Source organism: Salmo trutta, chromosome 13 (genome assembly GCF_901001165.1).
Source record: "Salmo trutta chromosome 13, fSalTru1.1, whole genome shotgun sequence".
NCBI lineage: Eukaryota > Metazoa > Chordata > Actinopteri > Salmoniformes > Salmonidae > Salmo > Salmo trutta.
The window spans coordinates 74184075-74202430 of NC_042969.1; the positions used below are offsets into that span (position 1 = coordinate 74184075).

The window sequence follows — 18356 nt, forward strand, 5'->3', positions numbered from 1 at the left end:
AGAGCTGGTGTAACTGAGTCAGGTTTGTAGGCCTCCTTGCTCGCACATGCTTTTTCAGTTCTGCCCACAAATTTTCTATGGGATTGAGGTCAGGGCTTTGTGATGGCCACTCCAATACCTTGACTTTGTTGTCCTTAAGCCATTTTGCCACAACGTTGGAAGAATGCATTGTCCATTTGGAAGACCCATTTGTGACCAAGCTTTAACATCCTGACTGATGTCTTGAGATGTTGCTTCAATATATCCACATAATTTTCCGTCATGATGCCATTTATTTTGTGAAGTGCACCAGTCCCTCCTGCAGCAAAGCACCACCACAACATGATGCTGCCACCCCCGTGCTTCACGGTTGGGATGGTGTTCTTCGGCTTGCGAGCATCCCCCTTTTTCCTCCAAACATAACGATGGTCATTATGGTCAAACAGTTCTATTTTTGTTTCATCAGACCAGAGGACATTTCTCCAAAAAGTATGATCTTTATCCCCATGTGCAGTTGCAAACCGTAGTCTGGCTTTTTTATGGCGGTTTTGGAGCCGTGGCTTCTTCCTTGCTGAGCTGCCTTTCAGGTTTTGTCAGTATAGGACTTGTTTTGCTGTTGTCATGACTGTCCTGATCAGGTCACAGGAGACTACAATCCTACAGGGTATCTCTCAACCCCCAACAGAGGAGGAGAGATCTAGGGGTCTGTGGGGGTTTTATGACCCCTCACGCCCATGATAGTCTTAGGCCACAGAGAAATTCCTTTGTCCTCACTATGGAGAACTGGCCTCAGAACATTAAACATGCAATAAAGGGACTTTGGAACAATGGTTTCCGTCAGCCACAATGGTGGTCATGACGATAGATGGAATATGAAAATGTATGTAATTTTTGTTTCATTATTAAAAGTTAACAAATTACGTTATTATGAAAACATTGTACCTTTAAGAGTCTTCCCAGTATATGCCTGATGTTTATACATTGCACGTTGTGTGGAAACTATCCAAATCAAACAGAATGTTTTGGTAAAGATGAGATGTGAAGTTAGTGTCTAAAATTGGATTTGAGTAAAATCTAGGCCTTGTCCCTTAACTTGGTACGCCCAGAGAACTGCCCTAAAGGTGGTTACGCCCACTTCTGACCAGAAAGTATAAGACAGGAGACTGGAGAATTAACATATTAGACTAAGTGACCCCAAGCTACAGCGAAGGTCTAAAAAAAGTCAACGAACCCCAAAACGAAACACAAGGTTGAAGACAAAGAAATCTTTTTCTACACGAGCTACGGATGAGTAGCTGTGTCTAAGCGGGTGAATTCAAGCCGGACCACCTAGCCTCCGCTCTCCATTGAATCGTGGTATCTACACTGTTTCATTCCTAAGCTGTGAGCTCTGAGCTACAGAGCTGTCTGTCCTCAGAAGACCCCTTTCAGAGCAAGGGCGAGGGATCAAACCACTTAGCCAAGAAGGACACTGACATCGTGAGGACAACCAGAGAGTTGCGCCGGAGAAGTGCGTCATTGAGCAGCCTAAACGACCCACGCGGAGCTTCCCACCTGAGACCTCCAACACGTAATTACATCATTATATTCTTACCCATAAGAGCGGCAGTTCGGGGCAAGGCTAGGTTTAAATAAGCATAGCTGACAGATGAACCCAAATGTATATTTCTCTCGTGTACTTTCTTTGTTTCTCTCTCTTTGAAATCCCCATTTTGGGTAACACGCGCCATAGTGTGTTGGCCCGTTATACTAAGTCCTAATCAATAGCCTAGACTGTGTTTTGTGTATGTGTATATTTTATCATCATTTTAGCTTGCTAGTAAATAAATAATCAACTAAGATTGGTGTGGTAAACTCATTGGTGTAGCCCGGGTTCGTGCAGATTCCCGGATTATGCGACGTTCAGACATGAGACTAGAGGTTGATTAATTTAGCGACTGTTGTAAAATCGATATTCTGATATTCTTTGAGTTAATTTGGGAAATAGAAACTCAATAAAACTAATTTTCCCATGGTGCCCCAGGTTAATGAGTTAATAACTGCTTGATTCATTGCTTAATTCATTTAAGCACGCAATTATAAACAGTTAATAATTCGATGAGCAACAATCGTCACATTAACTAATACAACGTCATGACACTGTGGATATAGATACTTTTGTACCTGTTTCCTCCAGCATCTTCACAAGGTTCTTTGCTGTTCTGGGATTGATTTGCACTTTTCGAAACAAAGTACGTTCATCTCTAACGTGTCTCCTTCCTGAGCGGTATGACGGCTGCGTGGTCCCATGGTGTTTATACTTGCGTGGTGGTGTTTGTACAGATGAACCAGACTTGTGGAGGTCTACAATTTCTTTCTGAGGTCTTGGCTGATTTATTTTGATTTTCCCATGATGTCAAGCAAAGAGGCACTGAGTTTGAAGGTAGGCCTTGAAGGACATCCACAGGTACACCTCCAATTGACTCAGGCTAATTGGCATCATTTATCAGAAGCTTCTAAAGCCATGACATCATTTTCTGGAATTTTCCAAGCTGTTTAAAGGCACAGTCAACTTAGTGTATCTAAACTTCTGACCCACTGGAATTGTCATACAGTGAATTATAAGTTAAATAATCTGTCTGCAAACAATTGTTGAAAAATGTATTTCTGTAATGCACAAAGTAGATGTCCTAACCGACTTGCCAAATCTATTGTTTGTTACCAAGAAATTTGCGGAGTGGTTGAAAAATGAATTTTAATGACTCCAACCTAAGTGTATGTAAACTTCTGACTTCAACTGTATCAATATTTTACTAAGTGGATGGTCTCTACAGAAGGTGTAAACGGTACAGCCAAATGGTTACTTGCATTGTAGCAATATCAGAAATAGATGGTGTCAATGTAAATAACATATACAGCATGTACAAGAACAATAACGATGTCAGTGATAGACAAGGTAGTTATTTGCATACAATCAGGGGTAAAGTGGCTGAGCAGCAGGGTAGAAAAATAATAGTAGTAGCAACGTATGGCGTGTGTGTTAGGAGAGAGTCATGTGAATAGAGGCACTGCAGATAGTGCTGATGACTGGTCCGTCCAAACCACACATGAACAAGGGAATCCATTTTCGGAGAGCCTGTTTCTGTCCTGCCCTTGACTTTGGTGCAGGACGTGTGATGTCCATAGCCTCTTCATCACATAACTCCCTGATCTTGTCAAAAATATAGTTTGTCTAGCTGTGTCCAGTCCAGGTGGTGCTTTTACAGGCAGACCATCTATGGGAGGAAAGATGCGCAGCAGCTGAAACCTGGTCCCGACAGTCTGAATGCTCCTTGGCGACACCAGGCTCCAGAGCACCGAAGCTGTAAAACAGGAAATAACAAAAATCAGAAGACATTACAACCCTGCACAACATCAATTCACCTCCCAAGTTTGGATAAGAATAACCTCGCACATAATTTATCTCAACGTCAACAGTGAGAATGCGACTCTGGGATGCTGGCCTTCTAGGCAGAGTTGCAAAGAAAATGCCATATCTCCGACTGGCCAATAACTGGACAGAGGAACTCTGCCTAGAATTCCAGCATCCCGGAGTCGCCTCTTCACTGTTGACGTTGAGACTGGTGTTTTTGCGAGTACTATTTAATGAAGCTGCAAGTGGAGGACTTGTGAGGCATCTGTTTCTCAAACTAGACACTCTAATGTACTTGTCCTCTTGCTCAGTTGTGCACCGGGGCCTCCCACTCCTCTTTCTGTTCTGGTTAGAGCCTGTTTGCGCTGTTCTGTGAAGGGATTAGTACACAGGGTTGTACGAGATCTTCAGTTTCTTGGCAATTTCTCGCATGGAATAGCCTTAATTTCTCAGAACAAGAACAGACTGTCGAGTTTCAGAAGAAAGGTCTTTGTTTCTGGCCATTTTGAGCCTGTAATCGGACCCACAAATGCTGATGCTCCAGATACACAACTAGTCTAAAGAAGGCCAGTTTTATTGCTTCTATAATCAGGACAACAGTTTTCAGATGTGCTAACATCATTGCAAAATGGTTTTCTGATGATCAATAAGAATTTTAAAATGATAAACTTGGATTAGCTAACACAACGTGCCTTTGGAACACAGGAGCGATGATTGCTGAAAATGGGCTTCTGTACGTCTATGTAGATATTCCATTAAAAATCAGCCGTTTCCAGCTACAATAGTAATTTACAACATTAACAATGTCTACACTGTATGTGATCAATTTGATGTTATTCTGATCAATTTGATGTTATTTTAATGGACAAAAACATTTGCTTTTCTTTCATAAACATGGACATTTCTAAGTGACCCCAAACTTTTGAACGGTAGTGTAGGTGCAGCATATACTGTACTATTGATTATATGTATTCAGAGTATATAGTAACGCGAGTGTGTGTGTAGATCTCCACAGAGGAGTCTTCCTTCAGTTCCACCCCTACCCCCTCCATGAAGCCACTGAAGCCGGCCCTGAAGAGACCCTCTGTGGTGGACCGCCCTCCTGAGATACCCATGCCCGCAAGTAAGAGCAAACACACACACCCTCGGTCAGACCTTAACCCCCTAGAGTCAATTGATGCACTGGTAACAAGTAGCATAATAAAAAAATCCCCATTTAAAATCTGTCAGTTTAAGCTAGAGATATTGGCTGCGTCTCAATCCACTGCATCCGCCATTATCCCGCTACCGCATCAACGGTGAAAGGTGACAGAGAGGTGTTTGTCAGACCATGAGACATCCCGAAAATCTGTCTTCTCACGAAAACGTCTGTAGCTCCCGAACGGTTTGACCTACAAACTATTATGACCACTATATGGAAAGGGGAGACTCTCACGAACACAATATGGTATCTGCTCTATGACCCAAGTGTCAGGGTACTCGTCTGAAGTCGGTACAGTCAATGTGCCAGCTTCTGTTTGTAGCTGTTTTGGATACAAACTAATGTGACCCCACTGTGGAAAGGATGGTGTTCTCCATTTTGCTCTACGACAAGTGTCACGGGACTTGTCTGAAGAAACCGGCACCAGTTTACATTTTTTTTATGGAAGGATGAAGGTACTGTTGTGCCTATCCAAAAAAGAGGTTAAATATGTGTTAAAAAAATAATAATAATAATAATTCCTTAGCTTTCTTATATCTCCGAGATATAGGACAAACCCTTCAAAACCTTGTTTCTTATGATTTATTTTTTGACTGTCTTTTTTGCCATTTATGAATGTGTTATTCATTGCGTTTCTCTGAGCTATTGTAGTAATGGCTAAATTCAATATTTTATCAAATAATTGTATTTATTTTTCTACCTAAAATTCTAAATCAAATGGCTAAATGATCCATCCATTTCATAAAACAGCTTAGACTTTAAAGAATGATTAAACAACTAAGTTATTTTTTATTTACTTAGAGCAACTTCAATAGTCTCTCTCTCTTCTCTCCCTTTCTCAGGTCCCCAGGACCACTCTGGCAACACCTTAAAGAATCTCTTCTGTGTCAACCCTGAGACAGAAGGCCTGGAGGTGAGACACCTGTTTTAACCTACACACCCTTACTTCCTACACACTCTTCCGATTCTCTCCTCCAAGCTCAGAATCGCCCAACTCTCTCCTACACATAACCCCTTCCTGCCCAGTCCTGCTCTCCACTTTCTCTGAGTGACACCACCAACTCATGCCCCCACACCACCACTTGGGTTGTGAGACTTGAGTGTCTGTTTCTTAGAGTGGTGGGGTGAGCGTTTGCCCCACTTTGCGGAGGCGTTGTGTTAACGTTGTTCTTGTCTTTGGCTGCTGGAAGAACAACAATGTCAACATCAACATAAAGGGCACTGCATCGAGCTCTGCGACTCCGGATTTCAGGAGGCCACCCAAGCGCGTCAGGATATCCGTTGTGGTAAGAACGCTGGGAATACCCAAGGAAACTGCCCAGCATCCGGTCAGTCATCCAATCAACCAATCGTCATCCGCTGCAGTGCTAATCCATGCCGATGGACTGTGATCTGTACCATCGAGCTAAATGTGTTGAACGCCCTCCTCCCTGTCTGTGAACCATTACTGACCTCTAACCCCTATTCCTCTTCTTATTGGCTGTTAGATAGGTTCAACTCTGACCTCATTGTCAGAATGCAAACTGATTGGTCAAGAGGTCAGTCGGGGTCATGAGAATTCGACCACCCCTCTAGCTATGACACCCTAAACCCAAAAAGACTACAATCCATGTCTATGGTCCAAATGTGGTCTTTCCTCGGTCAGGGTGGTTTGGTTATGTTGCGGTCAACTTAAGGGATGTGGCGGTTCAATCAAACCATGCTGCCACGCTGTCCATCAGCCATTTCATTAGAGGCATCCAATCAGTGACCTTCTACTGGTTCGTGGGCTCAGTCTGCCCCTCCACAGAACCAAACCCCTCCCACTTTTCTATCTGCTGTAGTTGTTCATACCATTTGTCATGAGGACAAGAGATATACTAGGGATAGAGGAAAGGGGGTGAGGTTTGGATTGGGAAGGGAGCGGAGCGAGGTGGTAATTTGTGACGTGTGTGGCTCAGTTGGTACAGCATGATGCTTGCACCGCCAGGGTTGTGTGTTTGATTCCTGGGGACACCCATACGTAAAATGTATGCACTCATTACTGTAGGTAACTTTGGATAAAAGCATCCCCTAAATGGCATATATTATTATATGACATGTTTATAGAGGACAGCAGAAATCAGAGATGTATCCTGTTGGTAAGACAGGCAGTTATTGTCCTCCTGTTCAATGACAAATCAATTACAACTACAACCACTAAGGATTCCATGATACTGTCGAATTACCAACGCTGCTACTTTCTAACAGTGATGCATGTCCTTCAATGAAACAACTGCCCAATTCTGAGTTAACACTGATGAATACAACACCATGATAAAATTCAGCATGTACACCCCGACAAAATATAAAATGGTAATTGTTTTATTCATAAATAAATAAATATATTAAATAGTTCAGGGTTATGTCATTAAACATTGGTTTTATCTCATATCCATAGGCTACATGTATGACTCATCCATATGTCATAAAAGCTAAATTTAATCTTGAACCTTTTGATTGTTGTCCTCTTGATCACGTGGGTATCATTCACGAGAAACCACCACCCAGCTTAGTTATTTTGTCTACATTACACACACACACACACACACACACACACACACACACACACACACACTTAGAAAAGTAGAGTATTTTTACGATAGAAAAAAGTTACTTTTGATAGAGACCTGTTCTAGACTGTGTGTGTAATATTAGTAATTCATTATGTGCCTAGCCTAAACCTATTGGTACAGTATTGATGCCCTGAATGTTTTGGTGAGCTGCAATATAATGGCGCCGCAAGCGATGGCTGCCGTTTTACGGGCTCCTAACCAATTGTGCTATTTTATCATTATTTTTTGCATTTTTTGTACATAATGTTGCTGCTACCGTCTCTTGTGAACGAAAAGAGCTTCTGGACATCAGAACAGCTATTACTCACCTCAAACTGGATGAAGAATTTTGCGTCCAACTCAAAGGATATACTGCTTTGTCAAGACAAGGTCCAAATCCTCGTCATCAGCGTGAAAACACTGAGGGAAAGGGGGTGGAGGGCAGGGTACCTTGTAAGAATTCACCAACAAGTAGGTAAACCACCACTTCCCTCCGTATTATTGACCAATGTGCAATCCATTGGAAAATAAACTGGGCGATTAAGATTATCCTACCAACGGGACATTAAAAACTGTAATATCTTATGTTTCACCGAGACGTGGCTGAATGACAAGACAAATAATATTGAGCTGGCTGACTTCTCCGTTCATCGGCAGGACAGATCAGCTACGTCTTGTAAGACGGGGTGGGGGTGTGTCTATTTGTCAGTAACTGCTGGTGCGCGATGTCTAATATTAAAGAAGTCTAAAGGTATTGATAAGCTGTAGACCACACTGTCTACCAAGAGTTCTCATCTATATTATTTGTAGCCGTCTATTTACTACCACAAACCTAGGCTGGCACTAAGACCACACTCAACGAGCTGTATAAGGCCATAAGCAAACAAGAAAATGCTCATTCAGAAGCGGGGCTCCTAATGGCCGGGGACTTTAATGCAGGCAAACTTACATCCATTTTACCTAATTTCTACCAGCATGTCACATGTGCAACCAGGGGGGGAGGAAAAAACTCTAGACCACATTTACTCCACACACACAGATGCATACAAAGCTCTCCCTCGCCCTCCACTTGGCAAATCTGACCATAATTCTATCCTCCTGATTCCTGCTTACAATCAAAAACTAAAGCAGGAAGTACCAGTGACTTGCTCAATACGGAAGAAGTCAGATGACGCGGATGCTATGCAACAGGACTGTTTTGTTAGCACAGACTGGAATATGTTCCGGATTAATCCAATGGCATTGAAGAATACACCACTTCAGTCACCGGCTTCATCAATAAGTGCATCGATGACATCATCCCCACAGTGATCGTATGTACATTTCCCAACCAGAACCCATGGATTACAGGCAACATCTGCCCCGAGCTAAAGGCTAGAATTAGCGTGACACTAATCTAGACAATTATAAGAAATCCCGCTATGCCCTCAGACGAACCATAAAATAGGCAATGCGTCAATACAGGACTAAGATTGAATCCTACTACACCGGCTCTGACGCTCGTCGGCTGTGGCAGGGTTTGAAAAATTTTACGGAATACAAAGGGAAACCCCGCCGTGAGCTGCCCAGTGACACGAGCCTACCAGACGGGCTAAATGCCTTTTTGTGCTTGCTTCGAGGCAAGCAACACTGAAGCATTCTTGAGAGCACCAGCTGTTCTGGACGACTGTGTGATCACACTCTCCGTAGCCGATGTGAGCAAGACCTTTAAACAGGTCAACAGTCACAAAGCTGCGGGGCCAGACGGATTACCAGGATGTGTACTCAATGCATGCGCGGATCAACTGTCAAGTGTCTTCACTGACATTTTCAACCTGATCGTAAGGAGCTACAGAGGGTAGTGCGTATGGCCCAGTACATCACTGGGGCCAAGCTTCCGGACAGGACCTATATACTAGGTGGTATATAGAACAATTGTCAGACTCCAGTCACCCAAGTCCTAGACTGTTCTCTCTGCTAACACATGACAAGCAGGCCTGGCTCCTTAACAGCTTATACCCCCAAGCCATAATACTGCTAAACAATTAATCAAATGCCCACCCGGACTATTTACATTGACCCCCCCCCCCCCTTCACTGCTGCTATTCACTGTTTATTATCTATGCATAGTCACTTTACAAATTACCTCGACTAACCTGTACCCCCGCACATTGACTCGGTACCAGTACGCCGTCTATATAGCCTCGTTATTGTTATATAGTTTTCTTGTGTTACTGTTTTGATTTATTTTTTTATATATTTTTTTCACTTTAGTTTATTTAGTAAATATCTCTATTTCTTGAACTGCATAGTTGGTTAAGGGCTTGTAAGTAAGCATTGTAAGGGCTACACCTGTTTATTTGGCGCATGTGACAAATACAATTTGATTTGAAGTTAAATAGAGGCATATTAGTCATTATAAATCTTTGATGTTTGTGTTTTATGCTAGGGTGTTCTTAGTGTTGATTCTAGTTATTAGTATTCCAGAGGGAGTCCGTGTGTACTCAGAATCCATTTGTCCACAGAGGCCCTAAACATAAATTATGAACAAACAAATGTATTAAAATATTTTCCCAAGACTTCTGTCTATACTACACCCCCGTATCTGAAATAAATCCAGTTATTACTTATCTTTCTCCCCCTGAGCTGTAGTTCACAGCCTCCTTTTCCTCTCTCCAAATCACTAGTTTCCCCTCTCTCTCTACCGCTCTGCATCACTATATTTCTTTCTTTCCCTCTCCTTTCCCTCCCTTCCCTGCTCCCTTCTTCCCACCTCCTCCTTCCTCTCCCTTTGGTCTACCTTCTTTCCTGCCTTCCCTCCTTCCTACCGCACTCTGTTTCCAGTGTGAAATATTGATGCAGGGTAAATGACATGAGTATTCCATCCCAGAGAAATGCTGGCCTTTCAGAGATCAGTGTTTTCTCATTATTTCTCTCCTCCTCTTGACAAGAGCAGACCAGACAATACGTCACTGAGCGGCTGCCTTTAGAATCACACGTGGAATAGCGTTATCAGCGAGTGTGTCTGTTACATTCTTGGCTGGCCCTGAATTGGAGCCTGTTGAGTAGTTTGATGTGTGGATTGCAGTGGACCAACACTATGGGTCAAGACACTGAGCGAAGGAGCAGAGGACTTAGATTAGATTAAGAGACAGACACACACAGATGCAGAAAGATCAATCAATAGATAGATCAAGAGGAAGGGAGAGAGGGAGATGTCACCTGTTAAATCCACTTCAATCAGTGTAGATGAAGGGAAGGAGACTGGTTCAAGAAGGATTTTTAAGCCTTGTGACAATTGAGACATGGATTGTGTATGTATTCCATTCAGAGGGTGAATGAGCAAGACAAAAGATTTAAGTACCTTTGAACAGGCTATGGTAATAGGTGCCAGACACACCAGTTTGAGTGTTTCAAGAACTGCAACACTGCTGGGTTTTCACGCTGTTAAATAGAAAAATGCTATTTTTGCCTCTTTGCAATAAGGAATTGAGACCAAAAGCTCGAAGTTTCAAGTGTTTAATACCAAGGATGCCATCAGCTGAGTGCATACATTTAGAAAGTTCACAACCCATCTTATACTCTTCCCTCCTTTTAGTCACCACCCTCTCGTAGGTGTCACCTCCCCAGCTATACATTTTATGACCCCAATGAGTTTCCCATATCTCCCATGTGGAATCAAATCAAATTAAATGTTATTTGTCACATGTGCCGAATACAATGGGTGTAGACCTTACAGTGAAATGCTTACTTACAAGCCCTTAACCTACAATGCAGTTACGAAAAATACAAAAAAATAAATAAAAGTAACAAATAATTAAAGAGCAGCAGTAAAATAACAATAGCGAGGCTATATACAGGGGGTACCGGTACAGAGTCAATGTGCGGGGTACCGTTTTTTTTCACCTTTATTTAACCAGGTAGGCTAGTTGAGAACAAGTTCTCATTTCCAACTGCGACCTGGCCAAGATAAAGCATAGCAAAATCGACACATACAACAACACAGAGTTACACATGGAATAAACAAAACATACAGTCAATAATACAGTAGAACAAAAGAAAACAAAAAGTCTATATACAGTGAGTGCAAATGAGTTAAGTTAAGGCAATAAATAGGCCATGGTGGCGAAGTAATTACAATATAGCAATTAAACACTGGAATGGTAGATGTGCAGAAGATGAATGCATTCACTACTGTACGGGGGGCCAGTACGGGAAAAAAAATGTATGAAAATGTATGCATTCACTACTGTAAGTCGCTCTGGATAAGAGCATCTGCTAAATGACTAAAATGTAAAATGTAGATACTGGGGTGCAAAGGAGCAAGATAAATAAATATAGTATGGGGATGACGTAGGTAGATAGATGGGCTATGTACAGGTGCAGTGATCTGTGAGCTGCTCTGACAGCTGGTACTTAAAGCTAGTGAGGGAGATATGAGTCTCCAGCTTCAGAGATTTTTGCAGTTCGTTCCAGTCATTGGCAGCAGAGAACTGGAAGGAAAGACGACCAAAGGAGGAATTGGCTTTGGGGGTGACCAGTGAGATATATCTGCTGGAGCGCGTGCTACAAGTGGGTGCTGCTATGGTGACCAGTGAGCTGAGATAAGGCGGGGCTTTACCTAGCAGAGACTTGTAGATAACCTATAGCCAGTGGGTTTGGCGACGAGTATGAAGCGAGGGCCAACCAACGAGAGCGTACAGGTCGCAATGGTGGGTAGTGTATGGGGCTTCGGTGACAAAATGGATGGCACTGTGATAGACTGCAACCAGTTTGTTGAGTAGAGTGTTGGAGGCTATTTTGTAAATGACATCGCGGATGTCGAGGATCGGTAGGATGGTCTGTTTTATGAGGGTATGTTTGGCAGCATGAGTGAAGGATGCTTTGTTGCGATATAGGAAGCCGATTCTAGATTTAATTTTGGATTGGAGATGCTTAATCTGAGTCTGGAGAGTTTACAGTCTAACCAGACACCTAGGTATTTGTAGTTGTCCACGTATTCTAAGTCAGAGCCGTCCAGTGATGCTGGACGGGCGAGCAGGTGCGGGCAGTGATCGATTGAATAGCATGCACTTGCGTTTAAGAGTAGTTGGAGGCCACGGAAGGAGAGTTGTATGGCATTGAAGCTCGTCTGGAGGTTAGTTAACACAGTATCCAAAGAGGGGCCAGAAGTATACAGAATGGTGTCGTCTGCGTAGAGGCGGATCAGAGAATCACCAGCAGCAAGACCAACATCATTGATACAGAGAATTGAGTCGGCCCGAGAATTGAACCCTGTGGCACCCCCATAGAGACTGCCAGAGGTCCGGACAACAGGCCCTCTGATTTGACACACTGAACTCTATCAGAGAAGTAGTTGGTAAACCAGGCGAGGCAATCATTTGAGAAACCAAGGCTTTCGAGTCTGCCAATAAGAATGTGGTGATTGACAGAGTCGAAAGCCTTGGCCAGGTCGATGAATACAGCTGCACAGTAATGTCTCTTATCGATGGCGGCGGTTATGATGTCATTTAGGACCTTGAGCATGGCTGAGGTGCACCCATGACCAGCTCTGAAACCAGATTGCATAGCGGAGAAGGTATGGGGGGATTCGAAATGGCAGCTTTCCAATCTTTGGGAATCTCAGACAATACGAAAGAGAGGTTGAACAGGCTAGTAATAGAGGTTGCAACAATTTTGGCAGATAATTTTAGAAAGAGATTGTCCAGATTGTCTCTCTGATCCTAGATCAGAGATTGTCTAGCCTGGCTGATTTGTAGGGGTCCAGATTTTGCAGTTCTTTCAGAACATCAGCTATCTGGATTTGGGTGAAGGAGAAATGGTGGGGGCTTTGGCGGGTTGCTGTGGAGGGTGCCGGGCAGTTGACCGGGGTAGGGGTAGCCAGGTGGAAAGCATAGCCAGCCGTAGAGAAATGCTTATTGAAATTCTCAATTATAGTGGATTTATCGATGGTGACAATGTTCCCTAGCCTCAGTGCAGTGTGCAGCTGGGAGGAGGTGTTCTTATTCTCCATGGACTTTAGTGTCCCAGAACTTTTTTGAGTTCGTACTACAGGATGCAAATTTCTGTTTGAAAAAGCTAGCCTTAGCTTTCCTAACTGCCTGTGTATATTTGTTCCTAACTTCCCTGAAAAGTTGCATATCACGGGGGCTATTCGATGCTAATGCAGAACGCCACAGGATGTTTTTGTGCTGGTCAAGGGCAGACATGGTCAATGTCATTCCAGGATACCCCAGCCAGGTCGATTAGAAAGGTCTGTTCGCAGAAGTGTTTTAGGGAGCGTTTGACAGTGATGAGGGGTGGTCGTTTGGTCGCAAGACCCATTACGGATGCAGGCAATAATCGCTGAGATCTTGATTGAAAACAGCAGGGTTATTTGGAGGGCGAGTTTGTTAGGATGACATCTATGAGTCGAGGTAATTGAAGGTCATTAGTCGAGGTAATTGAAGTAATATGTACATGTAGGTAGAGTTATTAAAGTGACTATGCATAGATAATAAACAGAGACTAGCAGCAGCATAAAATGGTCCACTCTTTGTTTAGCTAGATGTCAGAATCTCACCCTGTCCATCTTCATTGACCAGGGCCTGACCCTGCTCTCTGATCCTAGGAAATGTCCTCTTATCTGATTAGGTCAACCTGTCTAAATGAGCTTACACACAGTTTCATGGCCTGAACTCCATTAACACTCACAGTAATCATTCACTAAACAGGATACAAACAAACTACAGTTTAACTTGAAACATGTTACATTTTAACAGAATCCATCTACGCTCAACAGTTTCCCGTATGTACCAAGAATGGTCCACCACCCAAAGGACATCCAGCCAACTTAATAGAACTGTGGGAAGTGTTGGAGTCAACATGAACCAGCATCCCTGTGGAATGCTTTTGACACCGTGTATAGTCTGCACTGCCCTCAAACTGAGGGCAAAGGGGGTGCAACTCAATATTAGGAAGCTGTTCCTAATGTTTTGTGCACTGTGTATCTCGGAGGCATGTGTGATTGGGTAGTTGTGGTTATGTCAACATATTCCATGCTGACCTGGACCCCAGGCTCTGATTGGCTTATTGACTACAGGATGTACAGGATAGAGGGAGAGATTGATCGCTTGGGGGAAAAGGGTGGATAGAGCGAGGAGAGGAGGGATGCTGCTCTCTGTGGAAGCTGCACAGCAAACAATAGAGCTTCGCTCTCTGTCAGCACACTGCCTCTTACCCAGTCACTCACTGTGCGGGGCTGTACACGCACACGCAGGCATGCGCGCTGTCTGTATCTCACACATTCTTCCATACACACACACTCTCCTAGGTACACTCACATTCATACACCCACTCTTGCGTCTCCACATATCCACAAGGGCCTCTGCATATTTGCTCACCTAATAGACTACTTAATCTTCATACAACATACTTTACATGCACAGTCTCACCTGCTCTGTCTCTCTCCCCAGAACACACTGCAGGTGTTAGCTGTTCTATATTAAACAACTACATCTCTGTATTATACTGTTCTCTCTACACACACCGCACGGCAAGCGGTACCGGAGCGCCAAGTCTAGGACCAAAAGGCTCCTTAACAGCTTCTACCCCCAAGCCATAAGACTGCTGAACAATTATTCAAATGGCCAGCTGGACTATTTACATTGACCCCCGGATTATTTAGAAAATGTACCCTGCTGCTACTCACTGTTTATTATCTATGAATAGTCACTTTACAAATTACCTCGACTAACCTGTACCCCGCACATTGACTCGGTACCAGTACCCCCTGTATATAGCCTCATTAATGTTATGTCATTTCCTTGTTACTTTTTGATTACATTTTTTATTTAGCAAATATTTTCTTAACTCTATTTCTTGAACTGCATTGTTGGTTAAGGTCTTGTAAGTAAGCATTTCACAGTAAGGTCTACACCTGTAGTATTCGGTGCATGTGACAAATACAATGTGATTTGATTAGATAGACACACACCTCTTTCATCTGTGATGTGCCCTGGTTTTGGAGAGGTGTACAGGTTTGTCAGTAGCACTTTATTTTATTTTAACTTACATGGTAGTAACCAATGTGTTTAATTCTGCTAAATGTGTGCCAGAAAAGGACCCATTGACCTCATGAGACTCTAGTAAATAGCAGGTAAAAACAGGCGGAAACAGGACTGTAAAATGCAGTGCTAGAGGACTGTCAGCCCATGCTGGTGTGAGGGGAGATGGTGTTGTCAACTCTAGACACAGCTGATTTCTGGTTGCATAATTCTACAGTAAGGAGAGCACCTTGACCGGCCGGGCCCCATGGCAATCGTTGCCAGGGTTACAGGGAGATCAGCCACTGCAGGCGGGTGGATAAATGAGCTCAGGGCTCCCATCACCCCCGGGGCCTGAGGCTGGTAGAGGGGTCAGGTGTAGATGTAGACAGAAATGGATAAGCGCAAAAACATACACACACTGCTATTCTCACCCTCATAAAGAAAACACACTCTTCCAGTAAATACACCGTTTTATTACTCTAAACTCACACATAAGCCCTATTCGCACGGGACTAGATTTACTATAGAACAGGGATGTCAAACTCATTCCACGTAGGGCAGAGTGTTTGCAGATGTTTAGTTAAGACCTAGACAACCAGGTGAGGGGAGTTCCTTACTAATTACTGACCTTAATTCATCAATCAAGTACAAGGGTGGAGCAAAAACCTGCAGACACTCAGCCCCCTGTGGAATGAGTTGTGCTACATCGGCTATGTAATTATTACCTCAGTATGTCCGTTTCTCCAGTGGACAATTCGGACGGGATTAGTTTGGCCAAACTGCCCCTGTAATGTTTTTTTTCCTCATTCAAAGCTGACAGTTTTGACGGAAGCCTGGAGGCTTTTCTAGGTAGGAAGATATTTCAAATGTCTAGGGACATCCTAATATTGGAGTAATGGCCTTCAGTTCAAATAATACATATCAATAAGAATAATTTACTGTAACCTATGTAGACATTTCATTCCCTGACGGATTTGGCAATTTACCAATTAATTGGCACAATCTTGTCCACTTCATCTTTTTAAAAGATGGCTCTAGGAAAGTTGATATGTGACAAAACGGATCATTCATCTGTACGCTACGTGCATAGCACTTTGTTTTAAGCATCAATTTGTTCCCATGTTTTTACCCAAACTGGGTGCAGCACCTGATTTAAACTGTAATTTCCCTCAAAATACAGGGATGACGATCAGCACAGGATAAGTATTATCACAGGACCTGGGCGTTTGCCAAAAAACTGTAGGTTTTTAGGGCTGGGATAAAAACCTTCCTGCCAAGTAACAAAAATTACGGATGTGGTGATTTGTGTGCACATAATGTGTTTTAACCAGAAAAAGCCTTCAGTTCCCTTTGAGCTGTTGTGATTGTCATGGACTGCATTTAAGACATGTCTGCAGGGTTCTAGGAGTCTCCTCTGCCTCGACGTGCCGCTCGCTCATTAACTGGAAAACCAAGCAGGTTTGAATCAGGTTGGTGTCAGCTTGCACCAAACACTCACTCAGACTGTATCCCAGAGCTGCAGGAGACTGAGGGATCATCCCAAATGACACCCTATTCCCTAAACCCTAGAGCTGCGGGAGACTGAGTGTGTGTCCCAACTTCCCCAGTAAAACGTATCCGTCTGAATGGGGCTATACACACGTCTTTTGACATTGACACACACACTTAAGTACCACTCAGCACTATAGAACTCTCTCAGGTTTTCAGGCCCGCCCGCCCGGCTCATATCCAAACTGTAGCCATCATCACTCCATGGTCAAATCCATTAGTGTCAATCATCCCATCTGTACTTGAGACCTTGTGAAAAGCACTGTATGAATGCAACCCATTATCTGTTTCAAGCACGTTTTCAACCCCACCACTATGGTCATATGTGTAGTTATTCATTTAGTGTCTCTTGTCACATCTGTCCATCCACCTCTTCATTTTGTCACTGTGTTCAGTTTGACTGCAATGTGGCCATGACATGAACAAGTCTTTTATTTGTAGTATGAGTGTACTGTGTGTCCTTGGGTTTGTATTTCAAGTTATTTACTGTCATTTTGACGTTGTGCTTGTCTGTAGTGTTTGTGTGCGGGCGTGCACACAAGTCTTTTTGGTGTGTGTTTGCAGTGTAAGTGTGTTGATCTGTTTCCTGTCCCTCTTCTCTCAGGATGACTTGGATGTGGATGATGACATGACCATCAGAGAGGTGAGACCCTACAACACTTTCTCTCCCTCTTTCTCCCTTTTCTCTCAGGATGTGTCAGTGCTGTCTGTCTACGCTACAGTGTATTTACTGGTTATCAGGGGAATAATTAGTCACTGAGTATGAATATCCTTATCAAAGCTGGAATCTCTATGGGCATCTATTATCTCTGCACCAGAGACCACAGCCAGACACTGTGTAGCCACACAAAAGAGGAAAACACCTAGGTTTAAAGGAAGTGGAGTTTTGATAGGGATTGAGATTAGGGTTGATGTTTGGATAGGGATAGCTCTCAAGAACCCAATGGGGCCCAAGGTGGCTTACAGCCGTTCCCAGTCTTGGGATCTCAGCTGATGGTATGGAGGACAGCTGGTTCCATGTGAACTACAATCCTGACGCCCTGTTTAAACGTTTGAGAACATAAAGGCCTCTACTTTCATCACATCAAAATAATTTCACAAATGCAATATATACATGTTCCTTACCTACACTGTTTTAACCTGCTTTACCACAATTGCAGCCGACAGTATTTTTCACACGTTTCTGGTGGCCTTCTTCCATTACACACAGGTGTTCAGAGCATGCTAGATAGCTAATTAGCACAGGTGCTCGCTTCTGTCTTCCATCTGTCTTCCATAAACAAGCACTGTAACATAGAAATATGGCCGTGGGAACCCTAAACCTATGAAAGTGTGTAGAACTTGTACCTTTTTTGTTTTTTATATATTGTTTCTCACTGTTAAGTTATATATGTTTCCAAAACTGTATCGTGCGTGAGGCGTGTTTGCGTTTTAGACACCGCCAGACAGTCGGTTTACCGTCCTCACCCCGCAACAGGTTTGTGAATAAACTAGTAGCATACACTACCGGTCAAAAGTTTTAGCACACCTACTCATTCAAGGGTTTTTCTTTATTTTGACTATTTTCTACATTGTAGAATAATAGTGAAGACATCTAAACTATGAAATAACACATATGGAATCATGTAGTAACCAAAAAAGTGTTAAACAAATCAAAA

The 18356-nt window shown here is 43.1% G+C and overlaps 1 protein-coding gene across 1 annotated transcript in view; it reads left to right on the forward strand.

The window, feature by feature from the left end:
- Nucleotides 1-18356, forward strand: part of LOC115206513 (chloride channel protein 2) — a 144820-nt gene that overhangs the window by 110667 nt on the left and 15797 nt on the right. Inside the window, exons 17-19 of the mRNA XM_029773584.1 lie at nt 4376-4493; nt 5414-5484; nt 17303-17341. Coding sequence (XP_029629444.1) covers nt 4376-4493; nt 5414-5484; nt 17303-17341 — 228 coding nt within the window. The remainder of the gene's footprint in view (nt 1-4375; nt 4494-5413; nt 5485-17302; nt 17342-18356) is intronic.